Source organism: Chaetodon trifascialis, chromosome 3 (assembly GCF_039877785.1).
Source record: "Chaetodon trifascialis isolate fChaTrf1 chromosome 3, fChaTrf1.hap1, whole genome shotgun sequence".
Lineage (NCBI taxonomy): Eukaryota > Metazoa > Chordata > Actinopteri > Chaetodontiformes > Chaetodontidae > Chaetodon > Chaetodon trifascialis.
Window position 1 is genome coordinate 25899619 of NC_092058.1, and position 18061 is coordinate 25917679.

The window sequence follows — 18061 nt, forward strand, 5'->3', positions numbered from 1 at the left end:
CACAAAGAGAGAGTGTGTGAGAGAGAGAGAGATCATCCGAAAGTGTGTTTGTGTAAGCACGGACTGGTGTAAATGCTACAAATAAACGTGGAGACATTAGTCAGAGGTCGTCGTGCTGCCCTTCAGCGTGTTTCTTCAACTCAACACGGCATATTTATCACCATCTGCTGAAACATAAGCCACAGGCCCACTCCACAAGACTGCTTAGCATTACTTACACAGCAATATCGCACATGATCCAAAGCTAAATCAAAATCCACTGACAGACAGAGAGAAAAGCAAAGGGACAGAAACAGCTGGACAGCTAAAGGACATCACAGTAGACACAACAAGTCCCGACATATTCCACTCCATCTTCTGGCCTGGCTGCCAGCAGTGTGGAGGAATTCACTAATTTTAAACTCAACGCTCGTGTTTTGTCTCGACTGCGGACCGCCGTTCCATTTCCTGCCCACCTGTGGAGAGCAGAGCCGGAGCTCGAACATTCCCCTCGGCTCCCCCGGGCGCCCCGACTCGCTCTGACATCACTGAGAGCCGTCATCCCTCCATTGTCGGCAAACCGCCTCTCCTGAGGAATGGGCCTAAATATAGTTTGAAGGCACGACAGGAGGGTGCAGAGGAACACGGTGGTGGACTGAGAGAAAAGGTCTTGGCCGCAGTTTAGAGCTGCTGAAGAAGAGGAAGGTGGAAATCTTCAAATGTACGTGGGAGCAAGCGTCTGGCTCTTGGTGCAGGTATAATGCTGAGCTTGTAAGAAATATTTATTATGTTGGAACCTGTGGGGGTCAAAACTGAGAAAGATCCATCAGTTTGATGTTTTCTACATTACTTCAGGAGGGGGTGGCTGGACTTGAATTTCTGGGACAAAAGGTACCCTCTGTTTTTTTTATTTAAGCATAAGTCGAGTGATATTCTGCAGTTTTACCTCAGACTCAACTAATCCCATGAGTCGATCCTCCTAACAAGTACAGTCTTATGTTCTCTGTGCCACAGACATCAGCGAGCCACACAGCTGCACTGGGTCACATGTTCCCTCATTATGTGCAACGAACACGAGCGCTGTCGTTTGTTTTGACTCATCCTCACATCTTACTGCTGTAAACAGTCATTAGTGGACCAAATCTATGGCTGAAAATAGCCCCCATCAAAAGCACTGCAGCTGTTTGAGGACTGTCCAGCTGTTTTAGGAGATTATGTAACCTTTTTTAAAAATGAAATTCTATAGTTTTTAAGACATTTATCCTCAGTGAGAACTAAGAGGCTGGGGGCTGAGAGCCACACACACGTTGGGGAAGTTGGGATACATGGAGAGTCTTTCACCTGTGCAGCATCAAATTGGCTGAACAAATGTTTTGAATTAATTTGGTATGAATTCTGTGAACTGATAAACATGCACACACACAGTCACACATATATAATTTTGAGTTTGGCATTTGACCCTTTGAGGTTGCAGTAGCTGGTCAGTGCAGGGCACTGAAGCTTCAGAGCAGCCCAGTTAGCAATTTAATGGTAATGGTATTTCCCATTATGTGTTAGCACCAAGCTAATGCACTAAGCACTGTAAAAAAAAGAAGCACTACATCATATGCCTCCACCTAAAATCACACATATAAATCATGATGTGTTTGAATTGATATTGTCTGAGCTGGGCAGGTGAAAAGTGCTCAAACTGCTTGGTGAAGAACAAAGACTCCAGAGATGTCATAAAAGTACATTTAAGGTTCACCGCAAACCTTCAGGGTCTCTGCGTTGTGGTGTACGGAGTACAATCGTGCATTTACTTTTCTTCCATTTTGGTTTACACAAGGCATGAGGCAGACACAGCCTGGAGGACATGTTGCTCATTAGTCTTTGTTTTGACATGTTTGCCGGTGCAGTTTGCAGGTTACTGGGGGACGGCCGGTTTGAGCTGTGCCGCTCTCTGCTAACCCGGGGTCTCTGGGGCATGGCACACACATGGAAGCACTTTAGAGCTTCACTACACTGCAATTGGGCCTATTACCATAATTACAGCTTTAAAGCCCCAGCAATTTGTATCAGGCATGCACCAGCGCAACCACCAGGCCTTTGGCCCTGCGGAGCACCAACACCCCCCCACCCTTTTACTTTCTACACACTCTGCTTTGTCTCTGCGTTTCATTCTCTCGTCTCTCTCTTAGTTGCTCTCTTTCTCCACATTCTCCACCTTCTCTGGTTACATCAATATCAGGGGAGAAAGGGATTATCCAGGAGTTCATCATGTTGAAGAGCTTATGGTGCATGTTGTCTGGGCTGCACAATGTGAGCGAGTTTTAAAGCCGGCCCCAGAGGATAGTTGGAGGAGATAGAGACGGAGAGAAAGACATCAAAGGTTGCCGCGTGGTGCAGAGGTGGGGGGGCTGCCATCAAAGAGCTTCCCTGTGCATTACCACTTGGTTACTGTTGCAGCTGGGAGAGTGGGATTTAGGCTTTTCCACAGGGGCCGCCAACTATCACCTCATTGAGACGGTGCAGTAGCCTCAAACAAGATCTTTATTGAAATTGTAGGTTGGGCTATCACTGACGTTTGAAAGCAGTTCGCAGGGAATCGCCCTTCCCCATCCTCACATTAAAACACAAAGCTGAAGTGATGCGATTTCCCTCTGATTAGATTGCAGCACTGCAGTGTACACAAACAAACACCAACACAGTGGTGTGTGTTTGTGTGTGAGAGAGAGACAGAGGGAGAGACGTCCCACTGGTGTTTGGCTCAGGCCCAAACCAAATCTGCTCTGAGCGTTAGGCCGAGGTGCATCCTCACTAAATGATGGCGGCTTGTACACAAGCATGCCTATTATTCAGCCCGGCTGAGGGCTTGTTTTAGAGTTGGCAGCCCTCTGCGGCCCCATTAGACCTGGCCTTTTGTCCGGCGCGTATTATAAACACATCAGAACACTCAAATAAACCCTTCCACTTGGCCTCCGTAACGCCTTAATCAATAGGACGGTGCTGCTAGTAGGCAGGAAAAGCTATTATGCATCTCATTTTTCAACCGCGGCTGTAAATTGGCGCCCGCCCCTCCCCCCAGAGTAGCGATTCTATCATCAAACTTGATTATGTGAGGGATCAAAGCAGAGTTAAATCAAATCATGTAAAATAAGAGGTTTGTAAATGGGGATAAAAAAGAGGCTGAGGAGGCTGCTCGATTTTGAACAACCACGATGGCCTCTCTCCAAGATGAAGACTCACCCTCTAAGGCCTCGGCTCTTCCACACGTCGCACAGCACCAATGGGATGTTACCGCTCGCTGTGCTCGACCCGGCCTAGAGAGAGAGAGAGAGAGAGAGAGAGAAAATAGAGGTGTGGTGACTGATGGATGGTCTCCTTCACTTCCTGCTCCTCTAACAGACACCCTGTTTAGTCTTCCTCAGCTGAGCTTCCTTCAACTCCCCTTCCTCTCCTCCCTTTCAGTCCTCCCATCTCCCCCTCCAGTTCTCCTCACAGACAGCTGTGTCAGCGAAGGTGACGCCTCCAAGACCCACCCAAAAGCACACTCAACAAGTTCTCCACACTCGCCAAGTTTAGGACTTTTTATTTACACAATACGGCTTAGCTGGCCGGAGCGTTTTTAATCCATCACTGTGGAGCGGCAGAGGGGTACGGGGCTGAGCAACAGGGCCGGCCAGGGTTAAGTGAGGGTGGGCGGTGGCATCTGGGAGGAGAAGCAGAAAGAGGCAGTGGAGGGCATGCTAACATGGGGAGGGTGTGTGTGTGTGTGGGTGTGTTCGCGCCAATCTACGCTACAGCTCACTGAGCATGTAGGAAACAGTTTGCGGCGTCCGCTGTCCTCGATCTGCTGGAACGAGAAGAAGATTCCCGCATCTTATTCATGTGAGGAGGGAAAACACACACACACACACACACACACACACACACACACACACACACACACACACACACACACACACACACACACACACACACACACACACACACACCCCTATTCATTGTGTTTCTGTTGGAGACAAGTGGCTGAGAAATGACTCTGCCCTCTCCTCGTCTGACAAGTTTTCTTTTCCTTTACCGCTGTGGAATGGAAGGAGGGCATGGAGGAAGAGGGTGTCCAAAACACACACGCACGCACACACACGCACACACACACAGACACGGTCCTTGTGTAACTAATGCTGACATACAAAAATGTCATTATGCGGCTCAGTCTGTAGGTTTCTGTGGCTCATGCTGCTTCAAGTTTCACGTGTGAGCGGTAAAAGATTAGCGTCACGCTGACCGCCTGCATGTTCTCCAGGCGACGACGACATGATCGACGGCGATGACTGTTGAACAAGGTGTCGCACCACACCAGCCTGACTCCCACTCCTGTGTTTGCCACAGCTGGCTCCGGTGGAGGGGAGTGCCCATGACAGCGGTGTGGTGGCAGCCTGATGAGGAGAGCAGTGTGGTACGGTGACAGCGTAGGAGGCGGCAGGAGCAGCGTGGTGTGCCGGGCACGGTGCCAGGGTTTCAGGCAGGGCGGTGTGGCAGAAGTCCCTGCACCAGGAGGGGCTTCACACGTCCAGCTGTGTCCTGGATGTCCACCCACTCCGGCCCGGTCTGTGCCAGGCTGCCCACCATACAACACTGCTCTTTCATTCTGCCCGCCGTAGAAAAGAAACAACCTTCTGCTCTGCGGCTGCGGCACGGAAACTAATGTGATAAGTTCCAGCACCCACATTTCCTCCCCTTCATCCGCTCCAAAGCGTCCGTACCCATCAGCAGCAGCCCTGCTCTCCCTCCATCTGTCCGTGTCTGTCTGCTCTCCTGCCTGGACTTGTCAGCGTTCGCTGCTGTGGGAGTTTGTACAATGAAACCAAACTGAAGTCCGACACGATTCTTTAAAAAGGGACAGTACCTTTTAGGGAGTGGCACCACAGGCGGAAATGTTAGCGTCGTTAGAGTCCATTCTGAGCTGTGATAGGCTGCTTTCATTTCTCATAACTTACATTTCTATAACAGCTGAGACGATCAGTCGATTAAGTGATCGAAAGAAAATCGATCACGACTGTTTTGATAGTACTTTGATTGATGATTTTAGTCATTTTCAAGCAAAAAATGCCAAACAGTGGCTGCTTACAGCTTCTCAGGGAGGATTTGGTGCTTTTCTCTGTCATATGAGACAGTAAAACCATGATTTGGGGATTTTTGGCTGCTGGTTGGATAAAAATATACATATTAGTAGACATCTGAAGGTGTCACCTTTAAATAATCGGCTGATTAATGGAAAAATGAATGTAATCGTTTCCTACAGCCCTAATTTTTAGACCAGCTGGGTCAAATGAGGACAGAGAGAGCAGATTTTACAGCTAATAGCAAGTAACAGATTCCCCTTTTTCCACATAATACTTTTCAACTTTTGGAGTGCTGCTTTTATTAAATTAAGGAAAAAATGCCTAAAACCTGGCGTGCAAAGGATGTTTAATATCCCTTTTGTCTCATCTGTTTTACGTGATTTTTTCTATTTTTTTACACAAAAAAGGGATGGATGGATCTTAAACACACACACCTCCAGTTTGACAGCAGTAACAGTCTGAATTGTATCTAAGTTTATTTTTGTTGATGAGCTGGTGAACACGTAGCGCTGAGATGTAACCAGCTGATAACTGCCATCAAAGTAGAGGCTGTTAGCTTTCCCTCCAGCTTAGCTGTGGTGCCTTAAGTGAATGAAAAGTTGGCCTGATACAGCTTTAACTGAACCTCGCTGAGGCTGCACAGGCCAAAGCCTTTGCTGGTGGTAAATTGCAGCAGCTGCATTTCAGAAAGTGTTTACAGGAAGCTTTTGTACTGCGCTGGTCCACCTACAGCCAACGGCTTCTCGCAAGAGATCAAGACTGTCTCAGTGTTTTGTTAATTCCAGTATCTCATTAGTTAGGGTGAGTGGGGGAATGGAACACTGTGTCTTCTCCAAGGACTGTGTGTGTGTGTGTGTGTGTGTGTGTGTGTGTGCGTGTGTGTGTGTGGATGTGGGGGGGCTGATTGGGGTAACTCTGAACTCACTACCCTTTACACACACACAAAAACACAGGACGGAGTGAGGGAAGCCAGACATACAGTAAGAGCGAGCCAGGAGTGAAAGAGGAGGTGGAGAGAGGGAGGAAGAGGAGGGGACAGCGCTACACGCAGATAGAGAGAGGGGGGGGGACTGTTTGAGAGGACGGATCGGGGAGTTGAGTTAACAGGAGGGACACTGGCCTTCTGCTTCACCTCTCAGTGACAAGCAGCCTTGAGATGGAAATTCCTGTGGAGAAGCAACAAGTCTTCTGTCTAACACTAACCATGCACACAAACATGTCTCCCCGACACTGTCCATAGTCCGGATCAGATGATAGATATGCATGAGTGTGTGTGTGTCTCACTGCTGTCCCGGTGCTACCTCGGCCCGCTCCGTCCCGTGTGCTGACACTGTTGAAATCCGCTCAGCTCTCTGCCTGCGAGGCATCACCTGACAGCACTGTTTAAAAGCGGCTGCCAGAGGAGGCGGTGCGCTCTGTGTGTGCGTTTGAGTGTGTATACCTTTGCGAGCATGATCCTGGTCTTCGCCACGTCGAGAGGAGTGGTAACAAACGCCGCTACAGCACCTTCAACAGACACACACACACACACACATTTAGAGAAGCACAAACATAAAAGGCCTTCGCTCTGCTCTTGGGGGAGTCTTTAAATATTCAAAATAACCCATAAAAAAGCTCGATTACTTAACCACAGATACAGCAATGTATTAATTCAGCAATAAACAGCGAGGCTCATGGTCCTACGCTCCATTAACTTCATAAAAATGATAATAATCCCCATCCAAGACCTTCCATGTTATTAGACCACAAAAACCAGACAGACACACTTCTATTCCCACCCCCACCCTCCCACTGCCTCATCCAACCCAAACCTTTCCCCAACACACACACACACACACACACACACACTCCGATGAGTTTTATAGAGCAGTTACACCCCAATTTTTCTCCATCCTTCCAAGTTGGAAGCCGAACGGGTGGCGCGATCCAGAGGCGTCCCCACTGAGCTGCAGTGTGTCTAAGAGTGTGTGTGTGTGTGTGTGTGTGTGTGTGTGTGTCGCTCTGCCACAAACACAGCAACTGCTCTCAGTAAACATATCCATATGGGCCACCGAGGAGCAGCGTGACTGTAAGTGAGCTGAGGATACAGGAAAACATGAGGATCAGTGTGGTGTAACACAACGTTACATTCGACTCCTTAATGCTGGATGATTAGAAGAGGGATGGATGGAAATGATTTTTTTTTTTTTTATCCTTACTGGGGCGGATAAAACTTCAGCGAGGATAAAAAGATAGGGCCCTCTCACTGCAGCCTGTCTTGTAATATTCTTGGATGGCAATAAAAGGATGCGTTATCCGAATAAATCGTACACATGGAGCGCTGAACTGGAGGATCTAAATTTGGCTGGAAGGACCATGTGATGTGATGTGATGAAGGTTAGACCCAAATCAGACGCTGATGTAATCTCGTCTCGGGTTAGGCAGCGTTTTTTTTTTTCTCTGGGCGGTTCAAACGGGGTCAAGTCCGTCGTAAGTCAGCGCGGGGCAGTGGCGGAGATATTTGGGATGATTAAACGCGCCTGTGTGAGCATTTCCAGTGTCAAGCTGATTATGTATGAGTGAAAGAGAGAGTGTGAAGCGCGATGTAAGGGGAAGTGACTGAAACTTGAGGATCCCTCTTGGACAGCAGCTCGGTCGCAGTGGGACATGAACTTGATTCCTACCCTGGACCCACACCCCCCCACACTGCCACCCCACCCGTTTTCCTTCTTTCCTCCTTCTGGCTTGGATGACCCTTTATTCTGCCAATTACATATTTGTCAAACCTTTTTCCTACATATGCAAATGAACAGTTTGTCAAGCCGTCTGTCGAGCTGAATACTATTCACAGTGTAATCTTCACTAGTTTAAGAAAAGATTCAACCTGTCTAACGTTTTAGTCTGACAACTAAAAACATGTGTTGAGGACTCTTCTCGCTCCTTGTTTCATAAGTCTGTTCTGTCTTTTTTTCCCTCTGCATGTCTCAAGTCTATGTCCTCTGTCTCTTACTCTGTTCTTCTGCTTCTCTTCCCAGCGTGGACTGAGTCCAGGCGGAGTGGCGCAGGGCCACGTCTCAGCCCCTTGGGGCGCTGTTTCCTCATCTCCTCTTCTCTCCTTCACCTCCATCTCTCCATCGCCCTTCGAGCAGCTAACCTCAATCTTCCTGTCCTGTCTGGCGCGTTGAAGCATCGCAAGAGTTATGGACTGAAAGCTACAGCCGTCCAACACGGGCTGGTCTGCAGAACTGCACTCCTGAAATATGTGTTTTGATTGAGGTTCTGCTTTTTCATCGCAAAAAAGATGAAGACCGAGTGGAAAGACGGACGATGTGCCACATTTTTTACTCAATCTACTACAATCCTGGAGGTACATGCTATGTTGTGTACATGTACCTCAAACTGTCTGCAGGAAAACTTCTTTTTCCTGAATGCATTAAACAAGATCAAAAAGCTAAAACAACAGCACTCACACACAGTTTCATATAAAAAAAGCTATAAAACATCATAAGTACAAAATACAAAACAAAGCCAGCGAAAACAAGGTCAAATTTGACGGAACATGCGCGGCACACCCACACAGGTGTTTTCATTTATTCTGGCTGATCAGACCTCTGCTTGAATTTGGGAGGAGCTGTGCTCTGAACTGTGTGATGTCACCTGACTGGATGAACCAATACGAATGACGGGTGTGAGATACGCTGTAACTTGTCCTGCCCTAACCTAACTAAACACTGATATAAAGCACTCAGGAGTGCCATTTTTCAGTTTTATGTATCTAAAGCTGCACAAAGACTTCAGAGGTTTGACCTTGATGCAGCAGGTCAAACCATCTCTGGAGTGCATGATCGTAACGCTGAAGGATTAAATCAAACTTTTTGGTTTGGAGTTTCTTTGTCTTGGAAATACTGTTAAAGTTTTGTGATCAAAAAACAACGTCTTTATCCTCTTCAGACGGAGCTTACATTAAAAATTCAGAACTACATTCAAATTCAACATTTTAAACGCTGAACTTTGACTCATCTTTATTCATCTCTTGTGATTCAGTCTAATTTAATTCTCTCTAGTTGCTTTTCTTTCCCTCACTCGTCTTGTTTTCAGTCCACTCCCTTTCCCCTCTTCCCCGTGCCTCTCTCTATCCCTCTCTTTTAAACCACTTCAGGCCCCAGCGCTCAGGAGGTCGCACAGCTGCAGGGGCCCATACCCAGGAACCGACCCCCTCTCATCCCTCGGTTGTCTGTCTCTCCCCTGATACTCATCCAGGCTGAGACAGAACCATTAAAGTCTGCTATGGTATGATTTTCATTGGCTGGAGGGCTCGAGAAGTCTGATAATAAGATCTTTATGAGACAACAAAGCCGAATCACTGTAACAATGACTGTTAATTTAACGGCATGTTTTAGAAAAATGCCTCCTCTCATTTCCCTCCATGAGGCTGTTTTTCTCTCCTCTGATCTGTTGTGCAGGTGAGGATGTGATTGGCCAGCTGAGCTCACCTTTGTGGAATCTTACAACAATGTGGCTTTGGGTAAACTCGTCCTGCCCTTCTAGCCATCCATCCATCCACCCACCCACCCACCCACCCATCTATCCATCCCTCCATCCCTTCATCCACCCCCTCGAACGCCCCCCTCCGCCTCTTTCCCAAAGCAGCAAATAATCCCCTGCACCTGCAAAAGCTCCGCACACTGCAGCCTGCCAAGAGTAGAGCGTGTGACCTTGCCTCCATGACCACAGACTCTGGGAGAAAGAGAGAGAAACGTCGAGAGAGAAAGAGAGGGTTGTCGGTAGAGGGGGATGACGAAAGAGCGAGAAAAGGGGAGAAAGAGGGAGGGAGACAAAGAGAGAGAAGATTGCAGTTACTGGAGATATCAGACACATTGAAAACACATTGTGAACCTTGGTCCGGTCTGGGGTCCAGGCTCGCGGCTGGGAACCAGGCTGTCCGGCTATTTTTGTGTTGCCTTTTCTCCCCAGTGATGTCATGCTTCTTGTTTCCCAAGAACTGGGACGGGACAAGAGGGAGGCAAGAGGATACGCTGCTGCGCTCCCACTCTATCACGCTTCACACTTTTTGTCTCGATGCCATCATGAAGCACAGTAGGTCAGCACATATTCACATATCAACACATTATTTGATAACATTTATGTGTCTAAGCGCTAAAACACACAGAACAGTAGAGTGGGATGAATATGCGATATGCACCAGGGGTCTCAAACTCAAATTACATGGGGGCCACCGGTCAGGCTGTTCTGTCCAAGTGGGGCCCCGTGAAGACCGCACACAAAAAAGAAAAGCTTTAAATTGCAACTATACACACACGTACGTAACACACACTTTGAATGTCACGTTGTGTGTTGCTCGTGATTGTTTTTCTGGAGAACGGCAGCTTTCTCTCTGTGGAGGAGATAAAAGTGTCGATAAATTAGATTTAAAATAATTACAGACCACCCCTCTTGAAACTGCTCCAAGTCAACTTTAATTTTAGGTTTAGACAGTTTAAATGTCAGCTGCTGTTCTGTTTGTTAAAGTCTTTCTGTTGACTAATGGAGCAGCTAGATGCAGCTGGCTAAATGTTAAATGTGTCATAAAAATGCACCAATTTTTAAGCCTTGCACCAAAAAACCCCCCAAAAAAACTGAATATTACACTGCAATAAAAAAATCAGGGGGGTGTAATGAAGTTACAATATAATGCTAACAGCCCTGCAATAAATCCCACCGTAGTGACATTTAAAATGCCAGAGCACGGCCAAACGGCAGCCGAAAGCTCAACAATCAAATTATTATACAAGACTGCAGCTCACGCATTTCTCTCAAATTCTATTATTGATCCATTTCACAGTGACAGTTGAGAGTTGACAGATATTCTATTTTACGAATCACACAAATAATCAAATTCTACATTTAATTGGAAATACATGTAATTGAACTTGATGGTATATTGATAGCTCCGTCACTTAGATCACTACTTTATTTCAAGAATGTGAAATGTCAGGATAAAAGCAGAGAGTTATTTTTTTCAGCGTTTAATCCTTTCATCACAGCCCCAGTGGCTCAGAAGTTTCCATTCACTCAGTTGGTAGCATTGTCTTTAAATCGTTTAACCTCACAAGCGTGTCACAGTAAGTTGCTTTTTGGGCTCATTGGCCCTGACAGAGCGGCTGGAACTGAGGCAGGTTTGTAGGCCTTCTTTGTTGAATCACTCTTTTTCTTTCTTTTTTTTTTTTTTTTTTTTACTTCTGCCCACATTTTTTCTGTTGGATTGGGATCAAGGCTCTGTGATGAACACTCCAGTGCCTTGACTTGATGTCCTGAAGCCATCTTGCCATAAGCACGCTTTGGGTCCTGCTGTAGTCTGGCTTGTTTGCAGCGGTTTTGAAGCAGTGGCTTCTTCCTTGCTAAGCAGTTTTTCAGGACATGTCATTTTTGGGGATGTAGACGCTTTTGTACCCTGTGGATCTGGGATTGATTTGCACTTTTCGTGCCAAAGTGCATTCATCTCTTGGAGTCGGACTGCCACTCCTTCCTGAGCAGTGTGACGGCTGCGTGACGCCTTAGTGTTTATATTTGTGTGCTGATGCTTGCACAGATGAATGAGGTCCCTTAAGGCGACTGGAAATTGTTCTCACTGATGAACCAGACTTATGCAGGTGCACCATTTTCTTTTCTTTTCTTTTCTTCTCTTTTGAGTTTCCCATGATGTCTAGCAGAGAGGCAGCAAGTTTGAAGGTAGGCCTTAAAACACATCCAAAGCTACACCTCCAGTTAGCTATAATCATGTCAATTAGCCTATCAGCAGCTTCTAAAACCATGACATCATTTTCAGAAATGTCCCAAGCTGTTTAAAGCCACAGTCAACTTAGTGAATGTAAACTTCTGACCAACTGGAACTGTGATATAGAGAATTCCAGGTGAAATAATCTGTATTGATCAGTAGTTAACATGTTTGTTAACATGAAAACTGTGGAGTGGTTAAAAAGGGAATACACAGCTTTACAGGTTCTACAGTTCAAGCTACACTGAAGATATCTGCTTGAAAATAAAGTTAACTGAATAAAGAATTGTCACTATACAGTGAATGAGTATGTAAAATGAAGGCTTAAGGCAGGACTCTCTGTGCCTGGAACCCCTCACAGGGCGGCCTGCCCACTACTGGCTACTGAGTGACACCACCTGATGTTTTTGTTTTGAGACTCTCGCCTTTTTCTCCCTCTACTAGTTTCAGCAAAGTGATGAGGAGACTGACTATGCAGCGTTAGTGTTTGTATAAAATGCATATGGACAGCTGGGCCGCCTCGGGCGCTGCAAGGTATGATTACTTCTCAGGGAGAGCAATTGAGCAACAGCATGGAGCGATTACTAATATTTTCTTTGTCCTCCCCCCCGCGAGCTTAATCTGTTGCATGTTATCTCATTTTCCTCCTACCTCACACACATGTGGACATCACGAAAACCATGTGTGCGTGCACAACACATGCAAACACAAACAAGTCAACGCACAGAAAAAGACAAAGGAGAAGAGCTGGCCGATAGTGTGTACGAGCTCAGGATGTGTCATGTGTATTCCATTAGAGGGCAGATTAAAAAGGAGATTTTGTTTTCCACATCAAAGGCCTCACGCTGAGAGAGTCCTCTCCGTCTCTGCGAGTCTCTCCACCTCTTCCTCTTTGTTTCATGAATAAATAATAAGGGGTAAACCTGGGAAAACAAACTTTTTGACCTTTGAACCCTCATGTCAGGGTCAGAGTTTGCACCTGGACGACTTCCCACAGGAAAGAGTAGGTCAGTCTGCGCGCATGCCGGTGTCAGGACATTACGTATGTCTTTGTGTTTTTGAGTGCACGTACGTGCGGGAAGACGGCATCTGTGAGCGCATCTCATTGGTTAAATACGAGTTCCCGTCATGCCTTTGACGCAAAATTCCTCGAATGTTTTGTGGCTCTGTCTTGGTGTTCAATCATAACCTAAAAGTGTTACACCCTCCTGTTTTGCTAATGTTGTTTTTGAGGTCAGAACAGATGGGCTGAGCTGTGAAGCTTATTCTACAGTTGCTGTTGGGAAAAACAACTGAGCGAAAACCGCAATATTGTGAAATTAATGTGTGAAAGAACAGTGAGAATTATTCACATGGATACTGAAGTCTGGTGTGAAAAAAAAAAACACTTTAAAACTCCGTGCAGTGGCCAATGTGTAAACTCCGAGACGATCCTGCGACTTTTTGATGAATTTATACAATTCTCTGTCTCCTTCTGCCTCGAATAAGCCTCTCCGTAACATCCCAGAAATTCAAGGACGTGTTGAACTTAATGCACTCTAAGGAAGGATTTGTCTGCTTTCTCCTTCTCCAGCAGGCCAACAGCAGTCGGTTGGTTGGTTTTCTCGCTTTCCCTCTTTCTGATTCTCTCCCTGACAGCTGTGCTGGCTCAGTGTGAAGTAAAAAGAAAAAGGCCATAACGCAGCACATTACAATCCCACAAAGCAGATGGGAGATCATGCCACACACATGCCCTCTCTCAAATTCCTTCGCTCTGGCATTTTTCAAACTAAATCATGTTATTCTTGTTTAGGAAAAGCCTCTGAACATCTTGGTGGTCACTCTAAAGGAATGGCAGTAAAAACCTGCTGCAAGTAGCCGCTTTTTCATCTCCGTCCATGACGAGTCAGTTACTCTCTGCCATTGTAGCAGAGGAAACGCCTCATTAGCTATTCAGAGCACCACGTTAATACTGAGGGTACATCTGGGAGGACTGGGAGCGGGGAGCCAATGGACGGAGTAGAGGATAAGTAGAAAGAGGAGAGGTCCAGATTCCAGCAGCTCAGCTCTCCGCCAACGGACGTGTCCAGATGGCCTGGAGAGAGAGGGCCTTTGACTGAGGGACAAAGAGACACTTGTGGACGACAAAATCTAACTTTCACAAATGCGCAGACACGGACAGTGCATACAGTATGCACACACACGCACGCACGCACGCACACACAGCTGTACAGTGTATTGTTCATTTTAGCCGGCCGTTAGCTCCTAACATTGATGGAATGTTTGACTGTCCGCCTCTCGCGCCCTTGAGACATGATGTCACTCCAGCAAAATGCCGTCTTTTCAAAGAGACACAGCTTTTTATGCGTTTCAGAGTCACACGATGAAAAGAGAGAGAGATGAAAAAAAGGAAGAGACAGATATACACGGCTGGATATTCTTGCGATAAATTGAAGGCTGGTTTCATGGCAGTCGTGACAACCCATTAAACTGGGGTGCAAAGTCCCATTTTCGCCTGCCACAATGATACAGGGGAATGCCGGGGGTGAGCCTGCTGTAAATGTGTCAGAGCGTAAGCACACTATTATAACCTTCCTACGGATTTATCACTGACAATAATTACTGTAAATAATGGTGCTGAGGAACAGCAGGGAGTGGAGGTGATGACGGGGGATGAAGTAGATGGACAGTAGAGACAGAGAGGGAGAGGGAGTCAGTCAGGCAAACATTTATGGAAAGATCTGAAACATACCTTTAAATATTCCCAGAGTGGAAACTGCACCAGAGAGAAGGGGATCTGTAAAACAAGCAGACAGAGTTTTGATTGTCAGGATCATCTCAGCGTTTGATTTTCTGGAGGCTCGAGTTTCATCTTTAACCTCCAATCTCCTGCACTTGTCATTCCTGCCACCTTTCTCTGTTTCCTCTCGCTCGTATGACTGCTCCCTTGTTCCTTCTCACTCACGCTGATGATTAATGAATGAGACAGGCTGTGGTCTGCCAGTCCTGGGTGGATGGATGGACGGATGGATGGATGGACGGATGGAGCAAACTTGGAAAGAGGAACAGAGGGATGGAGGAAGGGCCCTCAAGAGATGGTTGGAGTGTGAGTGTTGCCACTGGAAACACTAAATCGGCTCATGCAGGAAGTTACAGCGGGAGGAAATCAATGGTGGTGCCAAGGCAAGGGGCAAACGACACACAGTCAGACCACACACACACATGCACACACACGTGTGTCCTGTCATCTCGCGCTGCGGGAACAGCAGAGCAGGACAGGAAGGAAGAGAGGGAACAAAAACAAAACCAAAGGCAGAAATAAATAAAGTGACACTGGGTTGTGTCATCAGTCTTTGATCACAGAAACAAGAGGATCATTCATCCATCTGCGCCGCCTCCTCCAACATGTTCCATCAGACTACGTTAGCACATCAGCGAAAACTGGACCGATCCAACTGTGAGTCAGCCAGAGCACAAAGACAATACATGAACTGTGTTTACGCCACTTAATGAGCTTATTAAGCACTTTGTCCAAATGTACTGACCTCATATAAACACTCAGTCTGAAGTGGATTCACTTAAAGGCTATCTGCTGCATCTGCTTTCAACGGTCCGAATAGAAAACATTTTAAGATCTTCATAATGACCTGGACTAGTATTAAAGGCCATTTTCAAAACAAAAGTTAAGACATAAATCTGTCGGCACCAGTTTAAACTCAATCAAGCCAGCAAATGAAGTTTCTCAAATGAGCTGATAAAAGACCTGATGTGCAACTGTATTAAAAGTGACCGTGGCAAACAGCAAACAGGTGACTGCATTACTGAGCCTGACATACATTAAGAGGAGAGATTTAACTTTTCCAATGGTCTGACGTACTTTTTAAAAGACTTTTCATACTCCAACAACTTGAACCAGGCATCTCTGAATTAAAAAGGCCAAACACAAATTCAAGTACAGTTATAGAGATCAAATATCTTTTTTGTAATGTAGTATAGTAATTGGATACTACGAATGTAGATGCCTGTGGATTTTCATCAGATGAAATGATTGTGTGAGCTCGCTTTTAAAGTGAAAATCTTGTAAATTTGCATGTGATGGCTGCATACATAGTAGCAACACCTCATGCCCATCTGGCCTATCTGGGCAGACAGAGTCCTCTGAGATGACAATAAAACCTTTATTTGGTGCTGGTCTGGTGTCCTGCCCCCTGAACATGGAGTGTTACATGATGGAGATGGACAGAGCACACCTCTGCTTTCCAACAGAGGAAAGATAAGAGGGCTTTTAAAAAAAGAGTAAGTGTGCCTGCCTTCCATTACCTGAGGAGTTCTGCCTATTTCCAGGCCAAGAAGAGAGGAAGAGGTGATGGTAAATTAGACATGAGTGGGTAAACCTATGTCCTGACTCAAAAGCACAGAACAGACAGAGCCTGGGCAAAGTAGTCATGTTTCCACTGACTGCTCTTTAACAGCAATTTTGCAAAAAAGCTTGTCAACGATGCCCATATTACATTCTGTCTAAGAGGATCAGTGTTGCATCCTTTCACATCCTGTAACTCTCTCCATCTGTTCAATGACTGACCAGTGATCACTGTCCCTTTTGTCTATTTTTTTTTGTTTTCTGGTCGATCCTTTTCTTTTTCTGGTCACTGATCCTGTCCGAGTATCGGCCATATCCACAAAAAAAAGAAAATTCTCAAAAGAAAAACCTCCTCCTGCTTCCTCGTAACTGGCGATCGTACTCCTCACTTTGAAACTGCATGGGAAAACATAAACATAGGCTCTTCTGGTGTGCATGCTGTAAATCGTTTCATCTGACAAGTAATCAGATCCAGTGAGACACACTAAGAATAAGCACGTAGAATCCGCCACCAATCGTCTTGCTGATGGTCTTTTGCTTATGTAGGTCATCATCAGTATTAGGTTTAGACTGTTTCGATAACATTTCACAATTAATGATTTAAATCAGCTTGAAATGTAGCTGACAGATACTCCTGAAAGAAGATAATAATTCAATGAGCACAAAAGTCACTGAAGGACTTGTTGAACAATGTGACGACAGTGGACAGAGACAAATGGGTTCTGCAGATGATCTGGAAAGACTGATCCACCAGTGATTTATGACTTGGTTTGACACCCCTGGCACACTGTGCTTGCAGTGTGTGTGTGTGTGTGTGTGTGTGTGTGTGTGTGTGTGTGTGTGTGTGTGTGTGTGTGTGTGTGTGTGTGTGTGTGTGTGTGTGTGTGTGTGTGTGTGTGTGTGTGTTGCCTGGCAGAGATGGAACGTCTGAAAACCACATGCAGTCTGATTAAAATTGATAAGCCATTTATAGTTAAGGGAAGGCTGAGGGGACACAAGCACGCACGCACGCACGCACGCACGCACGCACGCACGCACGCACGCACGCACGCACGCACGCACGCACGCACGCACGCACGCACGCACGCACACATCTGAAACATGCATGAACCTGAGCAGATGTGGTATGTGGCAGAATCCAACTGTGTTTGTTTCTTTTAATTACAACATCAAATAAACAGGGTGGAAGACGTGAGCTAATCACTGCAGTGTTAGCTCTTCCTGCTCTAAAATGATTTCTTCTCATCTCACATCAACAACCAAACCGACCTTCCAAAGGAAGACCTCGAGCCGATGTCGGTGTAGTGATGGAAGGAGACGACAGACGTAATAAATCTCTCAGCTGAATGAGAAATAAGACAGGTAGAGACAGAGAGAGAAGTGGTGACGAAAGGGGAGTAGACAAGGAATCCATCTCTCACTCCCTCCGTTTTAATTTCTTAAACCAGTGCATCATCACACCGTGAACATCCAAATCAGAAAGTAACCTGGCATCTTTTCATCTTCTATCGAGCTGAGCAATGCCTGCAATGTGTAACCCGCTGTGGAATGAACTGTAATCCCTGTGCCAACGCTCTGACTTGCACTAAAAACACAAACAAGATTTCTCCAAACAGCCCAGGGGAGCAGGTTTTCTTCGCTTCTGCTATTGTTTTTGAGGTGTGGTAACCTTGGAGATAGACTTATGCATCAGCATTGCACCTGAGAGACAGAATGGTGCTCATACCGTTCCTGCTCCTGTAGTTTGGAACAAAGAAAGATAATCTGAACCCAGAGATGCATTGCCAAAGGAGGATGAAACCCTTTCCAGCAGTCAGACCAGCCAAGCTTCACTATTCTGTGGCCTGATTAGGAGCTTTAGGCCAGCTACACCCCTCAGAG

At 46.2% G+C, this 18061-nt stretch overlaps 1 protein-coding gene across 1 annotated transcript in view; it reads right to left on the minus strand.

The window, feature by feature from the left end:
• slc25a26 (solute carrier family 25 member 26) overlaps positions 1 to 18061 on the minus strand; it is a 48817-nt gene that overhangs the window by 2576 nt on the left and 28180 nt on the right. The window contains exons 6-9 of the mRNA XM_070958806.1: positions 14573 to 14617; positions 9734 to 9803; positions 6529 to 6593; positions 3208 to 3281 (exon numbers count right to left, since the gene is read on the minus strand). Coding sequence (XP_070814907.1) covers positions 3208 to 3281; positions 6529 to 6593; positions 9734 to 9803; positions 14573 to 14617 — 254 coding nt within the window. The remainder of the gene's footprint in view (positions 1 to 3207; positions 3282 to 6528; positions 6594 to 9733; positions 9804 to 14572; positions 14618 to 18061) is intronic.